At 43.5% G+C, this 22,745-nt stretch overlaps 1 protein-coding gene across 1 annotated transcript in view; it reads left to right on the forward strand.

Annotated features, from left to right (window-relative positions):
- LOC126484402 (probable cytochrome P450 6a13) overlaps positions 1-22,745 on the forward strand; it is an 88,686-nt gene that overhangs the window by 19,399 nt on the left and 46,542 nt on the right. The window contains exons 2-3 of the mRNA XM_050107902.1: positions 2,859-3,155; positions 17,566-17,804. Coding sequence (XP_049963859.1) covers positions 2,936-3,155; positions 17,566-17,804 — 459 coding nt within the window. The 5' untranslated portion in view covers positions 2,859-2,935. The remainder of the gene's footprint in view (positions 1-2,858; positions 3,156-17,565; positions 17,805-22,745) is intronic.

Below are 22,745 nucleotides of genomic sequence, written 5' to 3' on the forward strand. Positions count from 1 at the left end.
AATATGTGGGAATAGGAGATTTAATAAGATAAATAAATCCAAAACGAATAAGAACAACGTGAGTAAATAAAATTCTCAAACAATTTGGATGAGTGATGAAGAGAAATTGTAATCCTAGTAGTTTACTAATCGACCTTCTATTCACTCTGTTACATATTCTCACATTCCTTCGAACAACTAGGTGAGTGATACTGATCATATAACCATTTGAAGCAAATATATTCGCTTCATCAAGAAAATCTGAGGAATACCATCATCTAGCAACTACATCGTTCCCAAGATTCGTTGGAAAATGACTCATGTTACATTTAAAATATTTTTCTCTCTCTTTGCCGCTAACCACGAATACGATAACATTGAAATATCGATGCTACAACTTGATCATAAATGATGCCATGGATCGTTATTGTCTCCGCGCAGTTTTGCTATCCCCACTGGGTTTCCAGGAGCGAGTTGTAGTTATGAAACCCCGAAATAAAGCAGTCCGTGGTCCCACGTGATGAAATTTGGAGGCATCTTCCTTGGAGTTGTTTTCATACAATTAGGATTAAAATCATAATTCTTCAGCAACCGAACTTGTTTGAAAAATTTGTTTAATTACCACTAAAGGGCTAGGGAGTTGGTTGGTGAGTGGTAAGTTGCTGGGTCAATAAAACTGTATACATTTGAATAGTAGTTTATCATAAAAACACAGTTGAACTCTTTACAATCAGTAAAATAAACAATTTAATAGCGAGAGCACTGATAAGTAAATCAAACTGTTAAACCCCAAGGCTCAAGACGTCGATTAATACAATCCTTAAATCGCATGGTTGCAAGGTCGTAACTAAAAGGAAACTCTCCCCACTTTCGCAGACCTACAAATGAAATCGCCTTCCTTTTCTTACCAAAATAATTTAAAGTAGTAAGCAGTATCATCACCAATTATTAGTTGCCACACAGCGTTCCTAGTTAACGGATAGTTACGGGTCAAGAACTTCAATTAATCAAATAACTTAGCAAGTCCACAAATGGCTTAAGGCCCAATGATAAATGCTTACCACGGCGAAACCCTTTCAAGTAATTAAATTTTACGCACTTCATTAAAAAACAAGATGCCTCGTCCCTAAACACCAGCTTACAGCAACACTAATGATCTTAAGTGATTGAAATTTAACTTCTCAGAAAGCGTTAACCATATTTAAGACGGATACGGGATAACAGAAGCAGCGGCCGGCGGCCACGCGGACAAGTTTTACGATGGGTGAAGGAGCTTCAGGATTTACACGAAATTTGGTTACGAATACAAGAAGCCTATTAGTAACTATCTTACGGGGCTTTAAGCTTGCATACGAGGGTTGACTGAAAAGTAATGCCTCCAACTTCGTAACTCTCAACAGTTGGCAGCATTGGTGTGCGGCAGGTACTGGCTTGTTCCGTAGCCTCTTCTCTACAGCTCCAATTGGCGAGAAGCTTTAGCATTGAACAGTTGTGTTGTTACAGTGTAAAGTATGCGACCCTGCGCAGACTGTCGGTCAATGCGATTTCAGCAAAGTGAAGTCATTGAATTTTTGACAGCAGAAGGTGTCACCCCAAAGGAGATTCATCAGAGAATGAAAGCAGTTTATGGTGATGGTGTTGATGTGAGTACTGTGCGTCATTGGACGAGTAAGTTTAAGGTTGTTGAGGCGGGAACATATGACCTGCGTGATAAACAAAGAGTTGAACGTCCTGTGACAACAACCACCGAGTTTCACAAGCAAAATGTTGGCAGTGTGTTTCAGGACGATCGTCGGATCACTGGGAGAAAATTTGCAAGCACAACCGGCATTTCATAAGAACTTGTGGGTCACATTATTGCTTTGCTTGGCTATCGACAGATCTGTGCACGATGGGCACCCCGGATGCCGACTCCTGAAATGAAACCGCACTGACTTCCATTTGTTCCCGATAGTGAAAGTCGATCTGCAGGGACATCATTATGCTTCTGATGAAGACGTTAAGAACTGTGAGACTGTGGTTGCGGAAACAAGAGTGTCGACTTCTTCCGTGACGGCTTCAGAAACCTTGGCAGAAATATATCCAATTGACTGGTGATTATGTGGAAAATGAATATTGGTAATTAAATATCACATTCTAAGGATTATTTCTGCGTTTGACTTACTAAAATATTCCCATCCAAACCCAATTAACGAAGGTGGAGGCATTGCTTTTCACTCAACCCTCGTACAAACATACCACGGCGGGCAAGCAGGCTATTAGCCTTATAACCACAATGAGCCTTAACGCGCAGTGGCCGATCAAAACTCCGGGTACGAGGCGTGAAGTCTGTGAGACTCTCACGGCAAGTTGCCTACGACATATGTATAAATCGCAGGGGAAACTAATTGTAAATATTAAACTCCCTTAGTCGATATCATATAAAATTGAGACACAGAACGCCAAAGTGCGACAAACAATCTTAGAAGATACAGACAAGCGAACAACAGCAGTAACCGATCAAATACAAATGAAGAATTAGCTAACCCGGCGTGCAGAAACACCAAAAAACAAACACAATACAATTATTGCACAGGTGGTTAGTTGGACAAACAAGTAATAACAAGTAATGCAGGTCTGCTAGATTCAGTTGGCCAGCTGTCTTACGAAAATAGACACCATTTCTACAGATTTACGAGAATTTACATTATTACAAATGATCTGATAAAAGCCATAATACGAAGTAAAGAACGCATATGTGCTGTTGCGGACTCTGTATCAGTCTCTGATTGGCTACTTTGGGTCTGCGGACATTATGTTAAAGGATGCTGATTCAGAGAAATCTGTTGTAAACTCTATAGCACAACAGTATGGCGTGTCTCTTCGTGTTTTGTTCACAGAATTGAGGGAGCAGTCAAAGCTCGCCGTCCGTCCACGTAAAGGTTAGCTGGAGGCGTGTTCCTTGGAGGCGGCCATCATGAGCGTGGTACTGCAGTCGTGGCTGGGGGACTTGGCGGCCGTCGCACTGGTGGTGTTGGCGGCGGCGTACGTGTGGTTCTCGCACAGCTTCACCTACTGGACCAGGAGGGGCGTGCCCCAGAGACAGCCGCAGTTCCCCTTCGGCAACGTCAGGCAGAGCCTCTTGGGGCAGACACGCTTCGAATTTGTGGTGCAGGACATTTACAACGAACTCAAAGGTACTGGACCTTGTCGTGCTTTTATATTGTCACAAAGCAGCCACTTCTGATCCAATGAATACATGCAGCTTAAAGCAACAGTACACCGAGGAGCTCTCGAAAACACGTCGTTCTTGGTAGGATTTGTTGCAATAAAATTGCGGGAAACTGCATGTATCTGGTTAAAGAATTGCTATATTACTACCCTTTTCACCACTTCTTCAACCACGTATGAGTTAGACACATATATTGAACACACCTGCCCCTTCCCTTCTGTGTGGTTATCTCTTTCTCTCCCTGTCTGTCATTCCCATCTTCCCACCTCTGTCTGTCTATCTCCTTCTCTCCATTGCGTCTGTCTTCTACTTCCACTCTCTTTGGCCATTTTTTCCACACCCTCTCTGACCATATCTTCCTCAACCATCTCTCTGTCTGTATCCTTCTCCCCATCTCTGTTTCCATCTCCACCTCCCCCTCTTCCTTTTCCATCTACCCACTACCCCTCCACACCTTCCACCTGCATCCCCCCCTCCTCCCCTTTCTCTGTCCGTTCCTCCTTCACCTCACTCAGTCCATCTCAAGCTGTCCCTAGCCATGCTCAGTGGCATGTGTAGCCCCTGGAGTAAAGTAATGGAGACAGCTGCGACTTATTTCGCTACAGCTCCCACAACATGCCTGTCATGCAGGACAGGCTACACATCAAGGGCTTGAATACCATTTATTTCACCCTGATGTACAGGTCACCACTCAAATCAGGTCGATAAAGCAGGCCCATACTATTCCAACACAACATGCATGTAATGCAGGGCAACCTACATGTCAGGGCCAGGGAAACCGTTTCTTGACCCTGACAGGTAGGCTGTCTTGCCAAACAGGCACATTTCTCTCCAAAAGGCATTGTTATTGGTAGGACTGTTGTAATAAATTTCTGGTTAAAAACTTATTGTATTACCAGCCTTTTCCCCACTGCTTTGCCTGCGTATGAACCAGACCCATATATTGAACACAACACCTCCTCCCCCTCTGTGTGTACAGTTCTTCCTCCCTCTGTCTGTACACCTCACCCTTCCACCTCTGTCTCTCTCCTTCTCCTCGCTCGGTGTTTCTTCATCTCATCTCTGCTCCTGCCAACACAACATGCCTGTCGTGTAGGACAGCCTACATACCAAAGGCCGGAAAAAGTACTTTTTTTTCCTGTATCTCCGCTCCTACTGGAGCCTGGAGGTTATAAACCTCACAGTGCTGATACTCGAGAGGCCTACTGTTTCTGTGTCACATTTGGTTACAATTGATCTGGGAGTTTGAGAGATCACAAACATATATACATACATATATACATACACCTTGATTTGTATTTACAACAGATAACTTGCATATTATGAAAGTATACCCTTTCATGTCATCGGCGCATTAAGGATACATTAAAAATGCATTGTTCTTGGAATTATTTGTTAAAATCAAACGTATCAACGATTAAAACCTTCAGGATATTGTGACATATAATACATGGCCGAAAGTAGGATAAGTTCAGTGTACTGCAATGAATAGGAAGGCGGAACTACGAGGCAAAGAGTGCTGTGTACTGCTCGTTCGCATCCCACAGAAACAAAAAAAAAAAACAAAAAAAAAATTATTCCTCTTCGTGTTTTCTGAAAGGTTCTGGGTCTTCCTCATTCAAGTAAGAGAAGTATGTACTGGAATATTTTATGTAATGTAAATATAAGTGAGCTCTCTGTCAGCAGCGAGATTGCTCGACTGCCTTTATGTACAAGACAACTTGCTCTACTGCAGTAAGAGATTTTCCACTTTCTTATTTCATGTGTAGTATTTCACAGGTTCTAAAGATTCAAGTAATAATGACATTGGGGGTTTACTAAAATGTGAAAATGGCGAGAAACTTTTATCTTATGTGGAAACCAATTTTGTATTGCGCAATTTGTAATGGAACTTTTATAAGCTGAGATTCTTATTGACCGGAAATGGAACTAACGTTGTTGTGTTATAACATATTCATAGATATTGAAGTTTTAATTTATGTATGCTAAAGACCGGATAACGTGACTAACGTATGGATAAGCGAGGAAATGTGCATTTTAATAGAACTAATATAGGAATTTTACACCTGTACAGTCACTAAACAAACTGTCTGATTTGCTAGCCATCACGTACCGTTTGCACAAGCCGGGCTGTTTCTGAGCGTTTAGCAGCACGGTAGAGATCAAGCCACGTCGAATGCTACGATCCACGTGACGACGGCTTTGGGTGAAGCCAGGTGGAGTACTGCTGGTGCTCTGTGACGCTGGTGAGAAGTGCGGAAGACCCACATCGAACCCAGGATCCTCAGATTGGCTGGAATGTCCGGCAGTCGCACCCAATGAGCTGTCTCGCCGCAGCGAATCCAGTTCTGGAACCATTAGGGAAGGTGAAGTCTCGTAGATCAGCCGCTTGACCTAGTGTGTGATGTTGCTGAAAGAGGCTGCAGTAGTTTACCTGTGCGGTAGGTTCCCGCCATTTAATCGATTCTGGCCATGCTGTGTTATCCTAAGCCACGTAGCAACCCAGTAAACCACTGAGGCACAACAGCGCATTGCAGGGTGTTGCACCAGCTCTATTGTGGTGTCCAGCCACAGAAATAAGTCGGTGGCTGGCCAGCATATCCCTTGGCCACTTGCGAAGGTCTGCCTGAAGCTCGGACCGCATCAGTATCCTCGGCTATATTCGTCTGCACTCATCTCATGTCGTTTTCAAACACCAGGTTTTCGAAAGACGTTTGAGGCTGACCACATTGCCCATTACTAACGAAGACACGATCACACGGGATATCTTTCCAAATATGTTACTGGCATGGTCAATGTTTGACTAATAGGCCCTATAACTACATTGCAGTTACTGGGCGGCGAGTGTTACACACACAATTGTAAGCGCAATTGGGCCCCTAATGTTTTCGATATACATAAACGGTTTATCTCTTGAATCAAAGTTTATGAAGTTTATTCTTAATCTCATGCCACTGCTTAACATGCACCGAACTATAGCACCTAAATTTACTGTCTACCTTTGAAACGTCCCCTTAGAACAATTATACATGACTGTGCTTAAACTGACACACAATATTTTGTTAGCGCAACGCAATCTGACTTTCAAAATTCCCTACAAAAGAATGGCCCTGACTAACATTAAACTATACCTTTCACAAATCACTTACCTCACAAAGGTAAATACATTGTTCGTTCTCTATTAATATCTTTCATTTGCTAACTATCCCTATCAGTAGTTAGTGCCTTCCATAGTTTGAATCTTTTATTTAGCTGGCAGTAGTGGCGCTCGCTGTATTGCAGTAGCTTGAGCAGCGAAGATTTTTGTGAGGTAAGTGATTTGTGAAAGGTATAGTTTAATGTTAGTCAGGGCCATTCTTTTGTAGGGAATTTTGAAAGTCAGATTGCGTTGCGCTAACAAAATATTGTGTGTCAGTTTAAGCACAGTCATGTATAATTGTTCTAAGGGGACGTTTCACCTTCACCAGCAATACCAGTCGTAGTGAGCTGTTATTATTGTCACTACATGAGTCTCAAAGCTGCAATCAGCGGAACGCTTCTGCCATTTCATTGCATGCTTTTTAGACCAGAAAGAAATTCGTCGTCAGGAGGTTCAAATGGCTCTGAGCACTATGGGACTTAACATCTGTGGTCATCAGTCCCCTAGAACTTAGAACTACTTAAACCTAACTAACCTAAGGACATCACACATATCCATGCCCGAGGCAGGATTCGAACCTGCGACCGTAGCAGTCACGCGGTTCCGGACTGCGCGCCTAGAACCGCTAGACCGTCGTCAGGAGATTCACAGAGAACTGTGTGAAGCAATCCAATTTTCGGAAGTAGACATGTAGCACATGTAAGTTAATAACGAAAGGCACATTTCATCGGAATATTTAATCGGCACGGAGGAATATGATAAACCACATTACTTGTGTTTGTTGGCAACTGACTAATGTAACCCTACTCCTCATTTACTCTTTTTTACGTATTTGTATGCCTTATATAAATTAGAGGACGCTGAAAGTATTCTGAATAAGGCAGAAGGACACAGGCTGCCAAGGCAGTAAACATGCTCACAGCCATTTCGCAGAAGGATGCCTGAGGAAGGCGTTGGTTAATAGCCAACGGGCCAGGTAGGTCTTTTCATTAGCGCACTGGGATGTCCAAAACATCATAGATTAACACAAATAGGATCTCTTGAGATGCAAGCCCCCTGCCATAAAACATTTTACAGCCCAGGCGAATTGGAAGAAGAGGAACGTTTTTAGCAAAAGGCACTACTGAATTTTTCTCCGTAAAGTACCGCACGCGACAGACACACCATGGAAATGGAATGGGAACTCGCAGTTTTCGGGCCTTTGAAGGCGTGAGATGCCACTGGGCATGTTGACTCAACAAAAACCAAATGTTTAGTCGAAATAAGAATCATAGGGACTGGCTGACGTAAATAAACAAGAGATTAGGTAAAAAAGATTTACTGTACTGACGAAGACTATCTTGTTGGTCACAGACAGAAGAAGAAGAAGAAGAAGAAGAAGAAAGAGAGAGAGAGAGAGAGAGAGACTTTGTTCCGTATAAAATGATAGAACGCGCGTTGCTGGTTAACCAAATAGAGGATGGCTCAGGGGAGGGGACTAGCATGTTCTGAGGAGCAATTTTATAGGTCGGTTCTTGGAAAATTTAAAGCCTAACCTGTTGGGTCCACTCATATAGCTTGCCTAAGGGATGCTGCGTTCTCGGAATGCTATACAACAATTCAAATGGTTCAAATGGCTCTGAGCACTGTGGGACTCAACTGCAGAGGTCATTAGTCCCCTAGAACTTAGAACTACACTCCTGGAAATGGAAAAAAGAACACATTGACACCGGTGTGTCAGACCCACCATACTTGCTCCGGACACTGCGAGAGGGCTGTACAAGCAATGATCACACGCACGGCACAGCGGACACACCAGGAACCGCGGTGTTGGCCGTCGAATGGCGCTAGCAGCGCAGCATTTGTGCACCGCCGCCGTCAGTGTCAGCCCGTTTGCCGTGGCATACGGAGCTCCATCGCAGTCTTTAACACTGGTAGCATGCCGCGACAGCGTGGACGTGAACCGTATGTGCAGTTGACGGACTTTGAGCGAGGGCGTATAGTGGGCATGCGGGAGGCCGGGTGGACGTACCGCCGAATTGCTCAACACGTGGGGCGTGAGGTCTCCACAGTACATCGATGTTGTCGCCAGTGGTCGGCGGAAGGTGCACGTGCCCGTCGACCTGGGACCGGACCGCAGCGACGCACGGATGCACGCCAAGACCGTAGGATCCTACGCAGTGCCGTGGGGGACCGCACCGCCACTTCCCAGCAAATTAGGGACACTGTTGCTCCTGGGGTATCGGCGAGGACCATTCGTAACCGTCTCCATGAAGCTGGGCTACGGTCCCGCACACCGTTAGGCCGTCTTCCGCTCACGCCCCAACATCGTGCAGCCCGCCTCCAGTGGTGTCGCGACAGGCGTGAATGGAGGGACGAATGGAGACGTGTCGTCTTCAGCGATGAGAGTCGCTTCTGCCTTGGTGCCAATGATGGTCGTATGCGTGTTTGGCGCCGTGCAGGTGAGCGCCACAATCAGGACTGCATACGACCGAGGCACACAGGGCCAACACCCGGCATCATGGTGTGGGGAGCGATCTCCTACACTGGCCGTACACCACTGGTGATCGTCGAGGGGACACTGAATAGTGCACGGTACATCCAAACCGTCATCGAACCCATCGTTCTACCATTCCTAGACCGGCAAGGGAACTTGCTGTTCCAACAGGACAATGCACGTCCGCATGTATCCCGTGCCACCCAACGTGCTCTAGAAGGTGTAAGTCAACTACCCTGGCCAGCAAGATCTCCGGATCTGTCCCCCATTGAGCATGTTTGGGACTGGATGAAGCGTCGTCTCACGCGGTCTGCACGTCCAGCACGAACGCTGGTCCAACTGAGGCGCCAGGTGGAAATGGCATGGCAAGTCGTTCCACAGGACTACATCCAGCATCTCTACGATCGTCTCCATGGGAGAATAGCAGCCTGCATTGCTGCGAAAGGTGGATATACACTGTACTAGTGCCGACATTGTGCATGCTCTGTTGCCTGTGTCTATGTGCCTGTGGTTCTGTCAGTGTGATCATGTGATGTATCTGACCCCAGGAATGTGTCAATAAAGTTTCCCCTTCCTGGGACAATGAATTCACGGTGTTCTTATTTCAATTTCCAGGAGTGTAGTTAAACCTAACTAACCTAAGGACATCACAAACATCCATGCCCGAGGCAGGATTCGAACCTGCGACCGTAGCGGTCTTGCGGTTCCAGACTGCAGCGCCTTTAACCGCACAGCCACTTCGGCCGGCACAACAATTCAAGCAAATAACAATAGTAGTTTTATGTCAGTAAAGCAGATCTGACAATACTTAACTTGGAGATTTATAAGGAGTAGGCGCAAGCGATGGGCGACAAGCGAACAGTCGTATTTTTGGCTATGCAATGTTCCTGCAAGTTTTACACGCGTCACTGATAACTAATGCCCGTATACTGAGCCAATCTGAGCGGCCGAGTCTGGCACAAGCGGTGCTTATATTCACTTCGGTTTGAGGGCGCTCCTGTCGTGGTGCGGTCCTATTCCGTGCACCATTGGCCGATGTCGTTTCACCGCCTTCCCTGGTCTTGCGATCTTCGTCTTCGTTCTGGCGCTTGTGGTTACGCCAGAACATAACCAATGTGAATACAGTACAAGGATTGAAACATGGCAATTATTGATTTCCTTGTAGAAGACATTCGATCAGAAATCACTTCATCCTACTCTTCATCTTGCACTTCAGACTTTGCCGAGAACTTGTGACGGCACGCCACCATCAGCGTTGATGTATCCAGAAACTTACAGAAATTTTGAACTGATTTTGCACTTTTCCACTTGAGAACGTCGGTGATGTCTCCAGTGACTGATTCTGAAGCCACTTAAGCCTCCGCTTGCAACACTGTGGTGAGATAGAGCCGCAATCGCGAGGAGGAGCGGAAGGAAATTAGCGTCATTTTATAACATTTTGATCATTTCAGGCTTCGCTCTCAAGACATGTATTTTAATTCATTGAACAGTCTGCTTTTCAACTCCGCCTTAGATGCGACGTATTCCCTTCTGTGGTGCTATTTACCTTTGTAATAACATTACGACAATCATTGAGATCATTTTGATTGTTGTTAGTCACTTGCGCGACAATCATTGAGATCATTTTGATTGTTGTTAGTCACTTGCGCGATTATCAAGATCCTTCACCATAAAGTATTTGTCAAATGTGCCAAGGTCTTCTTGTTGTTGTGGTCTTCAGTCCTGAGACTGGTTTGATGCAGCTCTCCATTCTACTCTATCCTGTGCAAGCTTCTTCATCTCCCAGTACCCACATCCTTCTGAATCTGTTTAGTGTATTCATCTCTTGGTCTCCTTCTACGATTTTTACCCTCTGCGTTGCCCTCCAGTACTAAATTGGTGATCCCGTGATGCCTCAGAATATGTCCTAGCAACCGATCCCTTCTTCTAGTCAAGTTGTTCCACAAATTCTCTACTCCCCAATGCTATTCAATACCTCCTCATTAGTTATGTGATCTACCCATCTAATCTTCAGCATTCTTCTGTAGCACCACATTTCGAAAGCTTCTGTTCTCTTTTTGTCTAAACTATTTATCGTCCACGTTTCACTTCCATACGCGCCTACACTTCACACAAATACTTTCAAAAACGACTTCCTGACACTTAAATCTATATTCGATGTTAACAAACTTCTCTTCTTCAGAAACGCTTTCCTTGACATTGTCAGTCTACATTTTATATCCTCTCTACTTCGACCACCATCAGTTATTTTGCTCCCCAAATAGCAAAACTCCTTTACTACTTTAAGCACGTCATTTCCTAATCTAATTCCCTCAGCATCACCCGACTTAATTCGACTACATTCCATTATCCTCGTTTTGCTTTTGTTGATGTTCATCTTATACCCTCCTTTCAAGACACTGTCCATTCCGTTCAACTGCTCTTCCAAGTCCTTTGCTGTCTCTGACAGAATTACAATGTCATCGGCGAACCTCAAAGTTTTTATTTCTTCTCCATAGATTTTAATACCTACTCCGAACTTTTCTTTTGATTCCTTTACTGCCTGCTCAATATACAGATCGAATAGCATCGGGGATAGGCTACAACCCTGTCTCACTCCCTTCCCAACCATTGCTTCCCTTTCATGCCCCTCGACTCTTATAACTGCCATCTGGTTTCTGTACAAATTGTAAACAGCCTTTCGCTCCCTGTATTTTACCCCTGCCACTTTGAGAATTTGAAAGAGAGTATTCCAGTCAACGTTGTTGAAAGCTTTCTCTAAGGCTACAAACGCTAGAAACGTAGTTTTGCCTTTCCTTAACCTATTTTCTAAGAGAAGTCGTAGGGTCAGTATTGCCCCACGTGTTCCAACATTTCTACGGAATCCAAACTGATCTTCCCCGAGGTCGGCTTCTACCAGTTTTTCCATTCGTCTGTAAAGAATTCGTGTTAGTGTTTTGAATTAAACTGATAGTTCGGTAATTTTCACATCTGTCAACACCTGCTTTCTTTAGAATTGGAATTATTATGTTCTTCTTGAAGTCTGAGGGTATTTCGTCTGTCTCATACATCTTGCTCACCAGATGGAAGAGTTTTGTCACGGCTGGCTCTCCCAAGGCTATCAGTAGTTCTAATGAAATGTTGTCTACTCCCGGGGCCTTGTTTCGACTTAGGTCTTTCAGTGCCTTGTCAAACTCTTCACGCAGTATCATATCTCCCATTTCATCTTCATCTACATCCTCTTCCATTTCCATAATATTGTCCTCAAGAACATCGCCCTTGTATAGATCCTCTATATACTCCTTCCACCTTTCTGCTTTCCCTTCTTTGCTTAGAACTGGGTTTCCATCTGAGCTCTTGATATTCATACAAATGATTCTCTTTTTTCCAAAGGTCTCTTTAATTTTCCTGTAGGCAGTATCTATCTTACCTCTAGTGATGGACGCCTCTACATCCTTTCCTTTGACCTCACTGCTTAGCCATTTTGCACTTCCTGTCGATCTCATTTTTGAGACGTTTGTATTCCTTCTTGCCTGCTTCATTTACTGCATTTTTGTATTTTCTCCTTTCATCAGTTAAATTCAGTATCTCTTCTGTTACCCAATGATTTCTACTAGCCCTCGTCTTTTTACCTACTTGCTCCTCTGCTGCCTTCACTATTTGATCTCTCAAAGCTACTCACTCTTCTTCTTCTGTATTTCTTTTCTCCATTCTTGTCAATCGTTCCCTAATGCTCTCCCTGAAACTCTCTACAACCTCTGGTTCTGTCAGTTTATCCAGGTCCCACCTCCTTAAATTCCCACCTTTTTGCAGTTTCTTCAGTTTTAATCTACAGTTCATAACCAATAGATTGTGCTCAGAGTCCCCTGGAAATGTCTTACAATTTAAAACCTGGTTCCTAAATCTCTGTCTTGCCATTATATAATCCATCTGAAACCTTTCAGTATCTCCAGGCTTCTTCCATGTATACAACCTTCTTTTATGATTCTTGAACCAAGTGTTAGCTATGATTAAGTTATGCTCTGTGCAAAATTGTACCAAGTGGCTTCCTCGTTCATTCCTTACCCCCACTCCACACTCACCCACTATGTTTCCTTCCCTTTCTTTTCTTACTATCGAATTCCAGTCACCCATGACTATTAAACTTTCGTCTCCCTTCACTTCCTGAATAATGTCTTTTATCTCATCATACATTTCAACAATCTCTTCGTCATCTGCGGAGCTAGTTGGCATATAAACTTGTACTACTGTGGCAGGCGTGGGCTTCGTATCTATCTTGGCCACAATAATGCGTTCACTATGCTGTTTGTAGTAGCTTACCCTCATTCCTATTTTTTTATTCATTATTAAACCTACTCCTGCATTACCACTTTTTGATTTTGTATTTATAACCCTGTATTTACCTGACCAGAAGACTTGTTACTCCTGCCACCGAACTTCACTAATTCCGACTATATCTAACTTTAACCTACCCATTTCCCTTTTTAAATTTTCTAATCTACCTGCCTGGTTAAGGGATCTGACATTCCACGCTCCGATCCGCAGAACGCCAGTTTTCTTCCTCCTGATAACGACGTCCTCTTGAGTAGTCCCCGCCCGGAGATCCGAATGGGGGACTATTTTACTTCCGGAATATTTTACCCAAGAGGACGCCATCATCATTTTACCATACAGTAAAGCTGCATGCCCTCGGGAATAATTACGGCTGTAGTTTCCCCTTGCTTTCAGCCGTTGTCAGTACCAGCACAGCAAGGCCGTTTTGGTTAGTGTTACAAGGCCAGATCAGTCAATCATCCAGACTGTTGCCCCTGCAACTACTGAAAAGGCTGCTGCCCCTCTTCAGAAACCATATGTGTGTCTGGCCTCTCGACAGATACCCCTCCGTTGTGGTTGCACCTGTGGTACGGCTATCTGTGTCGCTGAGGCACGCAAGCCTCCCCACCAACGGCAAGGTCCACGGTTCATGAGGGGGTCTTATTATATTAATATTGCCGTTGTTAGTTAGTTGTTTTTATAAATAACTTTATCAGAATAAACCGAAGTAATTGTGATTTTTGTCTAATTTAGTAGATGTAGCACTCCTAACCAATTATTTTGGAGAGTGATTAGTTAGCGTATATCAGATACAGGGCCGACTTAACATTCCAACAACATTCACTAACGGTTGGTGGAATATCACTTTATTTACGACGACGTTACTGTGTCTTTAGATTTCAGTTTTCTAAACAGAAAAGGCTGGGTTACCAGACTGGCAAATGGGAAGGCCGCAGGCTCGGCCAATCGATTCGGCTCGTATTTGGCAGGTCGGTTGCGTACAGCCTAAAATGAAAGACTGAGATATTTGGCCTAAAGCCCTTCGCTTTTGAGAAAACCACCCGTAAATTTCATTATACGCATTGAATTCAAAATTGACGGGATCGATAGATCATTAAAAATTGTACTTTTTCATCAGTATTTTCTTAGAAACTATTACGGCCGCCACTTGCGTACCCATAGGCTAAACTCGTTGTTCAAAGACTGCGCCGCTGGCGTAGCAACCAAGGCCTCTGCCTGCGAAGCAAAGAAGCACTGTTCTATTGTAAAACACATTCTGCAGGTCTTCTTATTTGTATTTCTTCCCGTGTCGCCATTGGTACGAATACTGGGATTATGAAGATAATCAATAAGGAATAATAATGAGGTTGACAAGCACATTTCTGAAACGCGATGAATTAAAACTGTAAGTCTAGTCGTATGAAAACAGTTCAGAGTGACGATAGTGTGAATTCGTCGCGAGAGACCACAGAGTGGCGAGCGCAGTTGGTGAATCTGGGCCCTTCCAGTGCATGGATTGGCACTTAGTTTGTGGATCATAGCTCAAAAACCAAGATTGGTCACATCTTGTCACTCTTTCCAAGAGATTAGGATCGTTTCCAATTGTGTTCGAAGCGTCAATATATACATTTTCACCAACTTCTTTTGTTCTATCGTGAAAATTTTCAGCACCAGTTTCGCATGCAATTTAAATGGGTTGTATAAAATTTGCCTTACGCATTCTTTATCAGCTTCTAGTTTCAGCAACCGATCGAATACTCAACAGACTGTCAGATCGAATCAGCTTACTTACTTTTTCGAGATTTTCATCCACGTTTGACGTTGAAGGGTGTCCCTGGCGTGAGTCATCTTCAGCGTCTTGTCGGCCATCTTTGAAACGCTTGAACCACTCAGAAATTCCCGTGAACATTATAAACAGCCTTCGCCATACACTTCTTTCAGTAAAAGATAGGTTTCAGTAGCACTTTTTCCAAGTTTCATGTGAAACTTCACAATTCGTTGCTTCGGTATTACATTTAACATTTTCCTGCCAAAACCGAATAACAACTCTTATTCAAACGAAAGTCACGGCCACACTGGTTTGTCTACAGACATCAGAGATGCTGCATTCAACTGAGAAAACGTCACGCTACATAGTTATTGCTCATTTATCTTTGGTGCGTGCGTACTTCCTCTATGACAGCATCAGTCCCGTTATTTTATGTTCACGCCTCGTGAGCCTCCTTTGTCAGCTGCATTTTCGTGTCTACTCTGATCAGTAGGTTCACCTCGGTTGTCAATGGACTTGATTCCTGCTTCTAGGCCAGCTAATTCCCTCTGAGTGGCTTTTTCCACGAACATAAGGTTCAGATCAATGTGAATGTGCTGCCTACATTTTTTTTTAAACTGTTTCCTAATTAAATAATTTCTGCCACTTAGGGTTCGCTGTATCTTGTTCATGTCATTAAGATGATGGTTTAGTCCGTTGGGCAAACGGTGTGTATTCTGTTCCGTAGTAACACTAGCAAGTAATTCAATGTGCTAAATTCCTAGCTTTCAGAGTGTGTGTCCCTAATAGTAAGACTATTATAATTCGTTTCGTAGTTAAGTGTTTTCAATTAAAATTTAGATGTGATATGCTTAAAGAAATCTCTTTCTCTTCTCACCTTATTTTAGCAGAATACTGAATATAAACGCTAACTTTATGCAGCTACAGCAACAGACAGCAGGCCAGCCGGTGTGGCCGAGCGGTTCTCGATGCTTCAGTCTGGAACCGCGCGACCGCTACGGTCGCAGGTTCGAATCCTGCCTCGGTCATGGATGTGTGTGCTGTCCTTAGGTTAGTTAGGTTTAAGTAGTTCTAAGTTCTAGGAGTCTGATGACCTGAGATGTTAAGTCTCATAGAGCTCAGAGCCATTTGAACCATTTTTTGAATAGACAGCAAGGAAACACCGTGCTTTTGTACACGATATTTCCAGAAATAGCACCGTTGTTCCCACCTATAGTCTGAAATTGCTTGATAGTTGACACTTCTCATGTTAGATCTGATTTCCTCCAATCAGAGCCATTGCCAAACTGACACAACAACTGGTCAGTTCACCTAGAAGTCCTTGTCCTGCATTCATTCTTGATGTTTGGATCCTGAGTCACAGGTCTGGCATTTTTATTTAGTATTTCATCATACATTATAACCACACCAAAAACAGCACACACACATAATGATGCTAATGAAATACTCACGTTTCATACACAGCACTATCTAAACACTAATGGATATTCTCAAAAGACGTGATTGAGCGTCACATATGCGGTTATCATAATCACAGAGGTCGGCTCACGTTAGATAAGCTTCTCACGACCTTGCGTGAAACCAAGTTTTTGAAGCCTGCAAATCATGGTTGCGGCTGGATGATCAGAGTCAAAAATATAATGCGTTGTTTCAGTGTTGTATTGTAACGCTATGGTTAGAGTATAATCCTGCCATGCTTGGGGTTGTAGGTTCGAGTCTCGCCAACCGTCTCAAATTTTTTTCGTTTCTAAATCTAATCAGAAGAATTTGACTATCATTTCTGTTCAGTTAATTGGTTTAAATGTAGCGTTCTTATTTCTGATTCTTTGCCACGTCATTTTAATCATCGTATTGAATTTTTATTTGCTGCTGTTTTTCTACCTATCATTTTTTTTGTGTCTGTAATCTACCTATGTCGCTTGTAATTTGCAGCCAAATGCCAACGAGGACTACTCACCGTTTGCTAACGCGGCAGCCTGTGACCCAGTCAGAGCCATAGTTTCAAGTAACAAACGATAGCGAGAAATTACCGATTGCTTCTAGCGCTGAAGCTAGACTTTTTCTGTCTTCAGTTTGCTCGTAGAGGTTAGCTTTAATAGCCGTGAACAAAGCGACCGTCATTTTAGTTGTGCCACAGATTGTTTACCACCGCTTTCTTGTGTACATTTCACATCTTGAGATTGTGCTTAACTTAGGATAAGAGTTTAAATTCAGATCTATAAAACGTGTCTCCTGTCACAGTTCTGTCATTGGTCGCTTAAAATCAGCTGTCGAGAGAGCATCTCGCATTTCCGACTTACCTCGCGGCGGGCATTTCCAACATTGTTCCGCGTTACACATTAAGAACATTTGCGAAGTGATTCGCCATGTTTGTGTATCGCCTATAAGTGAGCAGTAGCCGGCGGCCGATGTGGTAACACTATGGCAGCCGTCAACCATCAAGTAATTTTAAACGAACTATAGCAAATAGAGCTCCGAGTACACAATGTAAAATAAATATTGCTAGCACTTAGGTCACATTTTTACTGTTCACCAAACAACATACTCGCCTAACATAATCACACTGATGGAAAGTAGCACACTGAGAAATAATCTTATTTCGTATTAGAAAAGTTTTGACTACAGTGCGAATCTGAACTCCAATGACAGACATTCTAACTACTGTACTGACCACTTCTGACTCTTGTCTTCTGTTGTAGGTGAAAAATATTTTGGAATGTACGGATTCAGCAGACCACTCCTTGTCTTGAGGGATCCAGACCTCATTCGACTAGTGCTGGTCAAGGATTTCGATTCTTTCAACAACCGAGGCGTTCCTTTCAATGATCGGGAGCCACTGAACCATAATCTGTTCTTTTTAACTGGTGTCAAATGGAGGAGACTGCGAAACAAGTTGACGCCGACATTCACGACGGGGAAGCTGAAGATGATGTGTCAGGTAAGAAGGTGCTTTGCCTCGAGATACGACAGGTTGTAATTATTAGCCGGCCGCGGTGGTCTCGCGGTTCTAGGCGCGCAGTCCGGAACCGTGCGACTGCTACGGTCGCAGGTTCGAATCCTGCCTCGGGCATCAATGTGTGTGATGTCCTTAGGTTAGTTAGGTTTAAGTAGTTCTAAGTTCTAGGGGACTGATGACCACAGCAGTTGAGTCCCATAGTCCTCAGAGCCATTTGAACCATTTTCTTGTAATTATTAACAGATTACAGTTACACGACCGTTTCCGTTTTACTTACTTCTGGAAGCCTTGTTGGTTGCTGTGAGGCTTACTTAGTCTATGAGGTCTTTGCTTTCTTTTATTGTTCCTTTCTTATACGAAATATTAAGTGGGGGTTGCTGTACTACGTATTTAGTTCATTTCAGCATGATTCTAGTAAAACACTGATGTCACCACAAACCAGGATCATGTGGCGATGAATTACGTTGATGGTTAAAGAAAAAAGCAGTGAAATCTAGGTGGGATGCGCCAGATTTGTGCCTTTTTTTTTTTAGCTGCTACATTAATATTACACCACTCACATGTGTCAGAAAACTGTATTTGTGTTGCAGAATTCGCCATTTCATTTTCTCGACGTATACTCAAGTGTAGACAGTGAGCGATTTTTTTTTCACTTTTTAATAAACTATGGTCGATTATTAGGTTGACTGAATGATGGTGTCAGTGACTGCACAAATAACTGCGATGAACTTGTTTTTTGATAAGTGATCTCTGATCTACCTGGATACAGAACTCTGGGCTTGGAGTATAGAACTTACGCTTATCTACAGGTTCTTGTCGTCTACATCATATGTCATGTTGCGGTAAAGAAGAAAAGTTTCAGTCTTAGCGTAATTATGGATCATTTGCATATTTCTGATTATAAACGTGTCTGAACCTGGTTCGATCAGATAAACGCAGTGTTAATGCGCTTTATTAGAAGATATCCGCACAATCAGAACACTTCCTTCCGTCACATAAGATGCGAATTTTAGTCTCTCTTGTGGATTTGTTTCTACAAATGATGGCAGAAAATTAGTTCTAAAAATGGCTCTGAGCACTATGGGACTTAACTGCTGAGATCATCAGTCCCCTGAAAATTTAGTGCTCCAGGAATATTTCGTATGCTTTGTATCTTCAGGAGGCATTCCCTGCTAAAAATTTACTAATTTTTTCCAGTATTAATACAGAAACCCATTATCTGTCAGCTAGTCTATCTTGTACAAGCCTTATCTCTGTATAGCGGCAGCAACCTCCATGCACTGAACCTACTTTCTCTATTGAAGCCAGGTGCTCCCTTTAAAATGTTTAACCCCACTTTCTTCCTTTCTTTTAGTCAAGTTGTGCAACAATTGTTTCCTCAATTAGATTCAGTGCTTCCTCATTATTTACCCAATCAGCCCATCTAATCTTCAGCATTCACTTACAGCACCACATTTCAAAAGCTTCCATTTTCTTCTGGTATGAACACTTTATATCGATTACGTTTCACATTCGAATAGAGCTACACTCTACTCAAGTAGATTCAGAAAAGAATTCCTAACACTCACAGTTGTACTCAGTGTTGCACTATTTCTCTTGTTCAGGACTGCTTTTCTTGTTATTGTCAGTATGCATTTCATATCCTGTCTGTTTTCACCATCGTCACTTGTTTTGCTACCCAAATAGCAAAACTCGCCAACTACCTTTAGTGTATGCTTTGCTAATCTAATTCCCTCAGCATCACTTGACTTAAATCCACTACTTTTCAATTTTGTTGGTTATTCATTTTACAATATCTTTTCATGCCACTATCCATTCAATTCAACTGACCTGCCACGTCCTTTGCGGTCTGTGACGGAATTATTATAACTACGTAGTATGCATAAATAAAGATAATCTTAACAAATGAGTTATGAAGAAACAAATGCGCCGTGGACGCACAGTGACTGCCCGATTGCACCAGAAGAATGGAAAACTACCACATGCAGGTGACATCACTGACCGAGTCATGAATGACCTTCCAATCACTTCGGTAAAGTATAAGGTTCGTCGAAACTACTTCATCCTAATAACGTGCTTACAAACTCTGTCTTGTACCCTGTTCATTTAATGTGCAATTTCTCACTATATTCTACATTGATGAGTGGGAAAATTTTCGAGCGCCATGATCCGCAGCAGTCTGCATCATCACATCAGCTGCCAATTGCGGGAACATCCCTCTTCAGAGACCGTAAACCTTGCGTCTTCTCCAGAATCCGCAGTCCAACTGTTCTCTAGTGAAAAAAATTTCTCCTTCCTCTCTAATAGTCGGTGCAAATACTGTGCACCAATGAAAACGGCTCTGAATAATTCTGGACAATGATGCTGTCATTAAGAATATAACTAGCTCCCCATCTAGCAAACGTCTTACGACGTTAACTAATCGTTAAACACCCATGTAAGCAGTTCCTAAACAATGTTACTCTTCCACTCCCCAGTTAAGTTTGCGACTTCAATCAATATACGTTTCCACATACGCATTTCTTGAAAACTGACGTCCTGACGTACCCAAAATTTTTAGATTCAGCAGTGAGTGTTCTTACAACATTTTAGTCAAGAAGCTGTTCATCTTGCCTAAAGTGGCACCATGAAGTCGACCCAACACTTTACAAAGACAGAAAAGAATCTCTGAACACAATTCTGCGCTGTCACAACTCACGGAGCTCAGGGGTCAGTATATGTGGTGGACTTCCACCCTCACGGCTTTCCAGTAAGGCAACCTGTCAGCGAAAAAGGAAGCTCCTTTTATATGTGTTTTGACCAGATGCCACAGCTTGTAAAGACCAAGATTTTGTACCAGCGCAGTTGCTCTTTACGGCACGTTACGTGACTTATTTTAATGCTTACCTGTACTTCATATTGTGCAGGATGTATAATGCGAAAAACTACCGAAGTGTGACTCATAGGCGACCGGGCAAAACAGTGCTTCTGGTTGTCAGTCTACATGCTGCGACCTGACACTTCTCCTCACGTCCTTCGATTTCTCTTCTGAAAGGCGAGCCGCCACGGCCATGTCGTCCGACCGGATTGCGAGTCATCGCCTTGGCCGTCTCTGGTTACCCTTGTTCATCATGGAACCAGGTAAATAATGGAAAATATCACGTGCAAGACTGCTACCAGAAAAGAGGAGGAGTTAATGCAAAAATAGACTACGTAGCCTGGCAATCACTCATCACAACCGTTAATATTAATTAAATGACAGGGATAGAATTCAGGTAGTGATGAGTTTAAATCAACTCTGATTGAAACATGAGATGTGACATTCCAGAAATGGACTGAAGGGTATCAGTGACTTCCTATGATTTTCTGTGTCTAGAACACAGGGTTCAGCATGCTGCTCGCAACAAAATCTACAAAATGGTAATAGTGTTTCCAGATTTGTAATCCTTTTTAATATAAGTAGCAACTTCGCCTTCAGTTTCGCTTTTCAGCTTGGTTCGTGCTCCCTGAACAACTATAAATTGTAGCGGAAAGACCTGAATTTTCGTAGGATTAGTGAAATGAAACAAAACTACACAACCACACTTAATAACGAAACAAGCGAGTTTCAACCACGCAGCCATATTGCCATATGTGACCGATTCGACACATGCGATCCATCAAATTGCTTTGGAACTACAAGTGAGCAGCAATTGACGGCCCGGTCTTACATTTATGTTATTTTATGTTATGTTAACCGGGGACCTAGAAACGATGGAGAGGCTCCGTCCCCGCCATAGCCGCAGTGGTCCACAACCCCACGACTACTACCGCAATCCACTTCACCCCTCCGCCGCCCAACACCGAACCCAGGGTTATTGTGCGATTCGGTCCCCGGTGGACTCCCCAGGGAACGTCTCACACCAGACGAGTGCAACCCCTAAGTTTGCGTGGTAGAGTAATGGTGGAGTACGCGTACGTGGAGAACTTGTTTGCGCAGCAATCGCCGACATAGTGTAGCTGAGGCGGAATTAGGGAAACCAACCCGCATTCGCCGAGGCAGATGGAAAACTGCCTAAAAACCATCCACAGACTGGCCGGCTCACCAGACCTCGACACAAATTCGCCGGGTGGATTCGTGCCGGGGACCGGCGCTCCTTCCCGCCCGGAAAGCCGTGCGTAAGACCGCACGGCAAACCGGGCGAGCTGATTTGACATTTACCGACACAGGTACGGTCTAAGGACAGATAACATGCCATTGCAACGGACCGCTGTGATTCGGTATGGATGCTTACGAAACTATTTCTGACAGCACGTCAGAGTGCCGAACTAGTGTTGCGTCTAGCGTTAATGCTCACTCGAATTTTTCAGCCCAGGTAATCAGGAAAACTACCAGTAGTTATCAGTGCAGGCGCTCTGGACGCGGGGAAGAACTGTATTCACGCTCGTTCAGGTAGGCGACGATGAAATGGCCCAAACGTCTAATTACCTCTTCGTTGTTCCACTGCAGGCTGTAGGATCGTATCGTGTGAACGTGAACCTGAAGAAAACGGGAAAGCAAAGCTAGATTCCAAAGAATATGTAAAAAAACACCCGTTTCAGCAGTGCCTGGGAATGATTTTCGCTAGTGATTATAAAAAGGATGTGAGTCATGTTGCTTACGTATAGTATGGCAGCTGTTCTGCTCTTGTCTCCTTCAGTTTCACTCTCCAAACCCATCTGAAGACACACATCTGCCGACACGCGAAAGTGTAAGTTCTGACGCACTACCATTTTTAATGAAAGATGTCTACATCTACATGGATACCCTGCAAATCACATTTAAGTGCCTGGCAGAGGGCTCAACGAACCACCTTCACAATTCTCTGTTATTCCAATTATGTATAGCGCGCGGAAAGAACGAACACCTATATCTTGCCGTACGAGCTCTGATTTCCCTTATTTTATCGTGGTGATCGTTTCTCC

This window comes from Schistocerca serialis, chromosome 6, assembly GCF_023864345.2.
Source record: "Schistocerca serialis cubense isolate TAMUIC-IGC-003099 chromosome 6, iqSchSeri2.2, whole genome shotgun sequence".
Lineage (NCBI taxonomy): Eukaryota > Metazoa > Arthropoda > Insecta > Orthoptera > Acrididae > Schistocerca > Schistocerca serialis.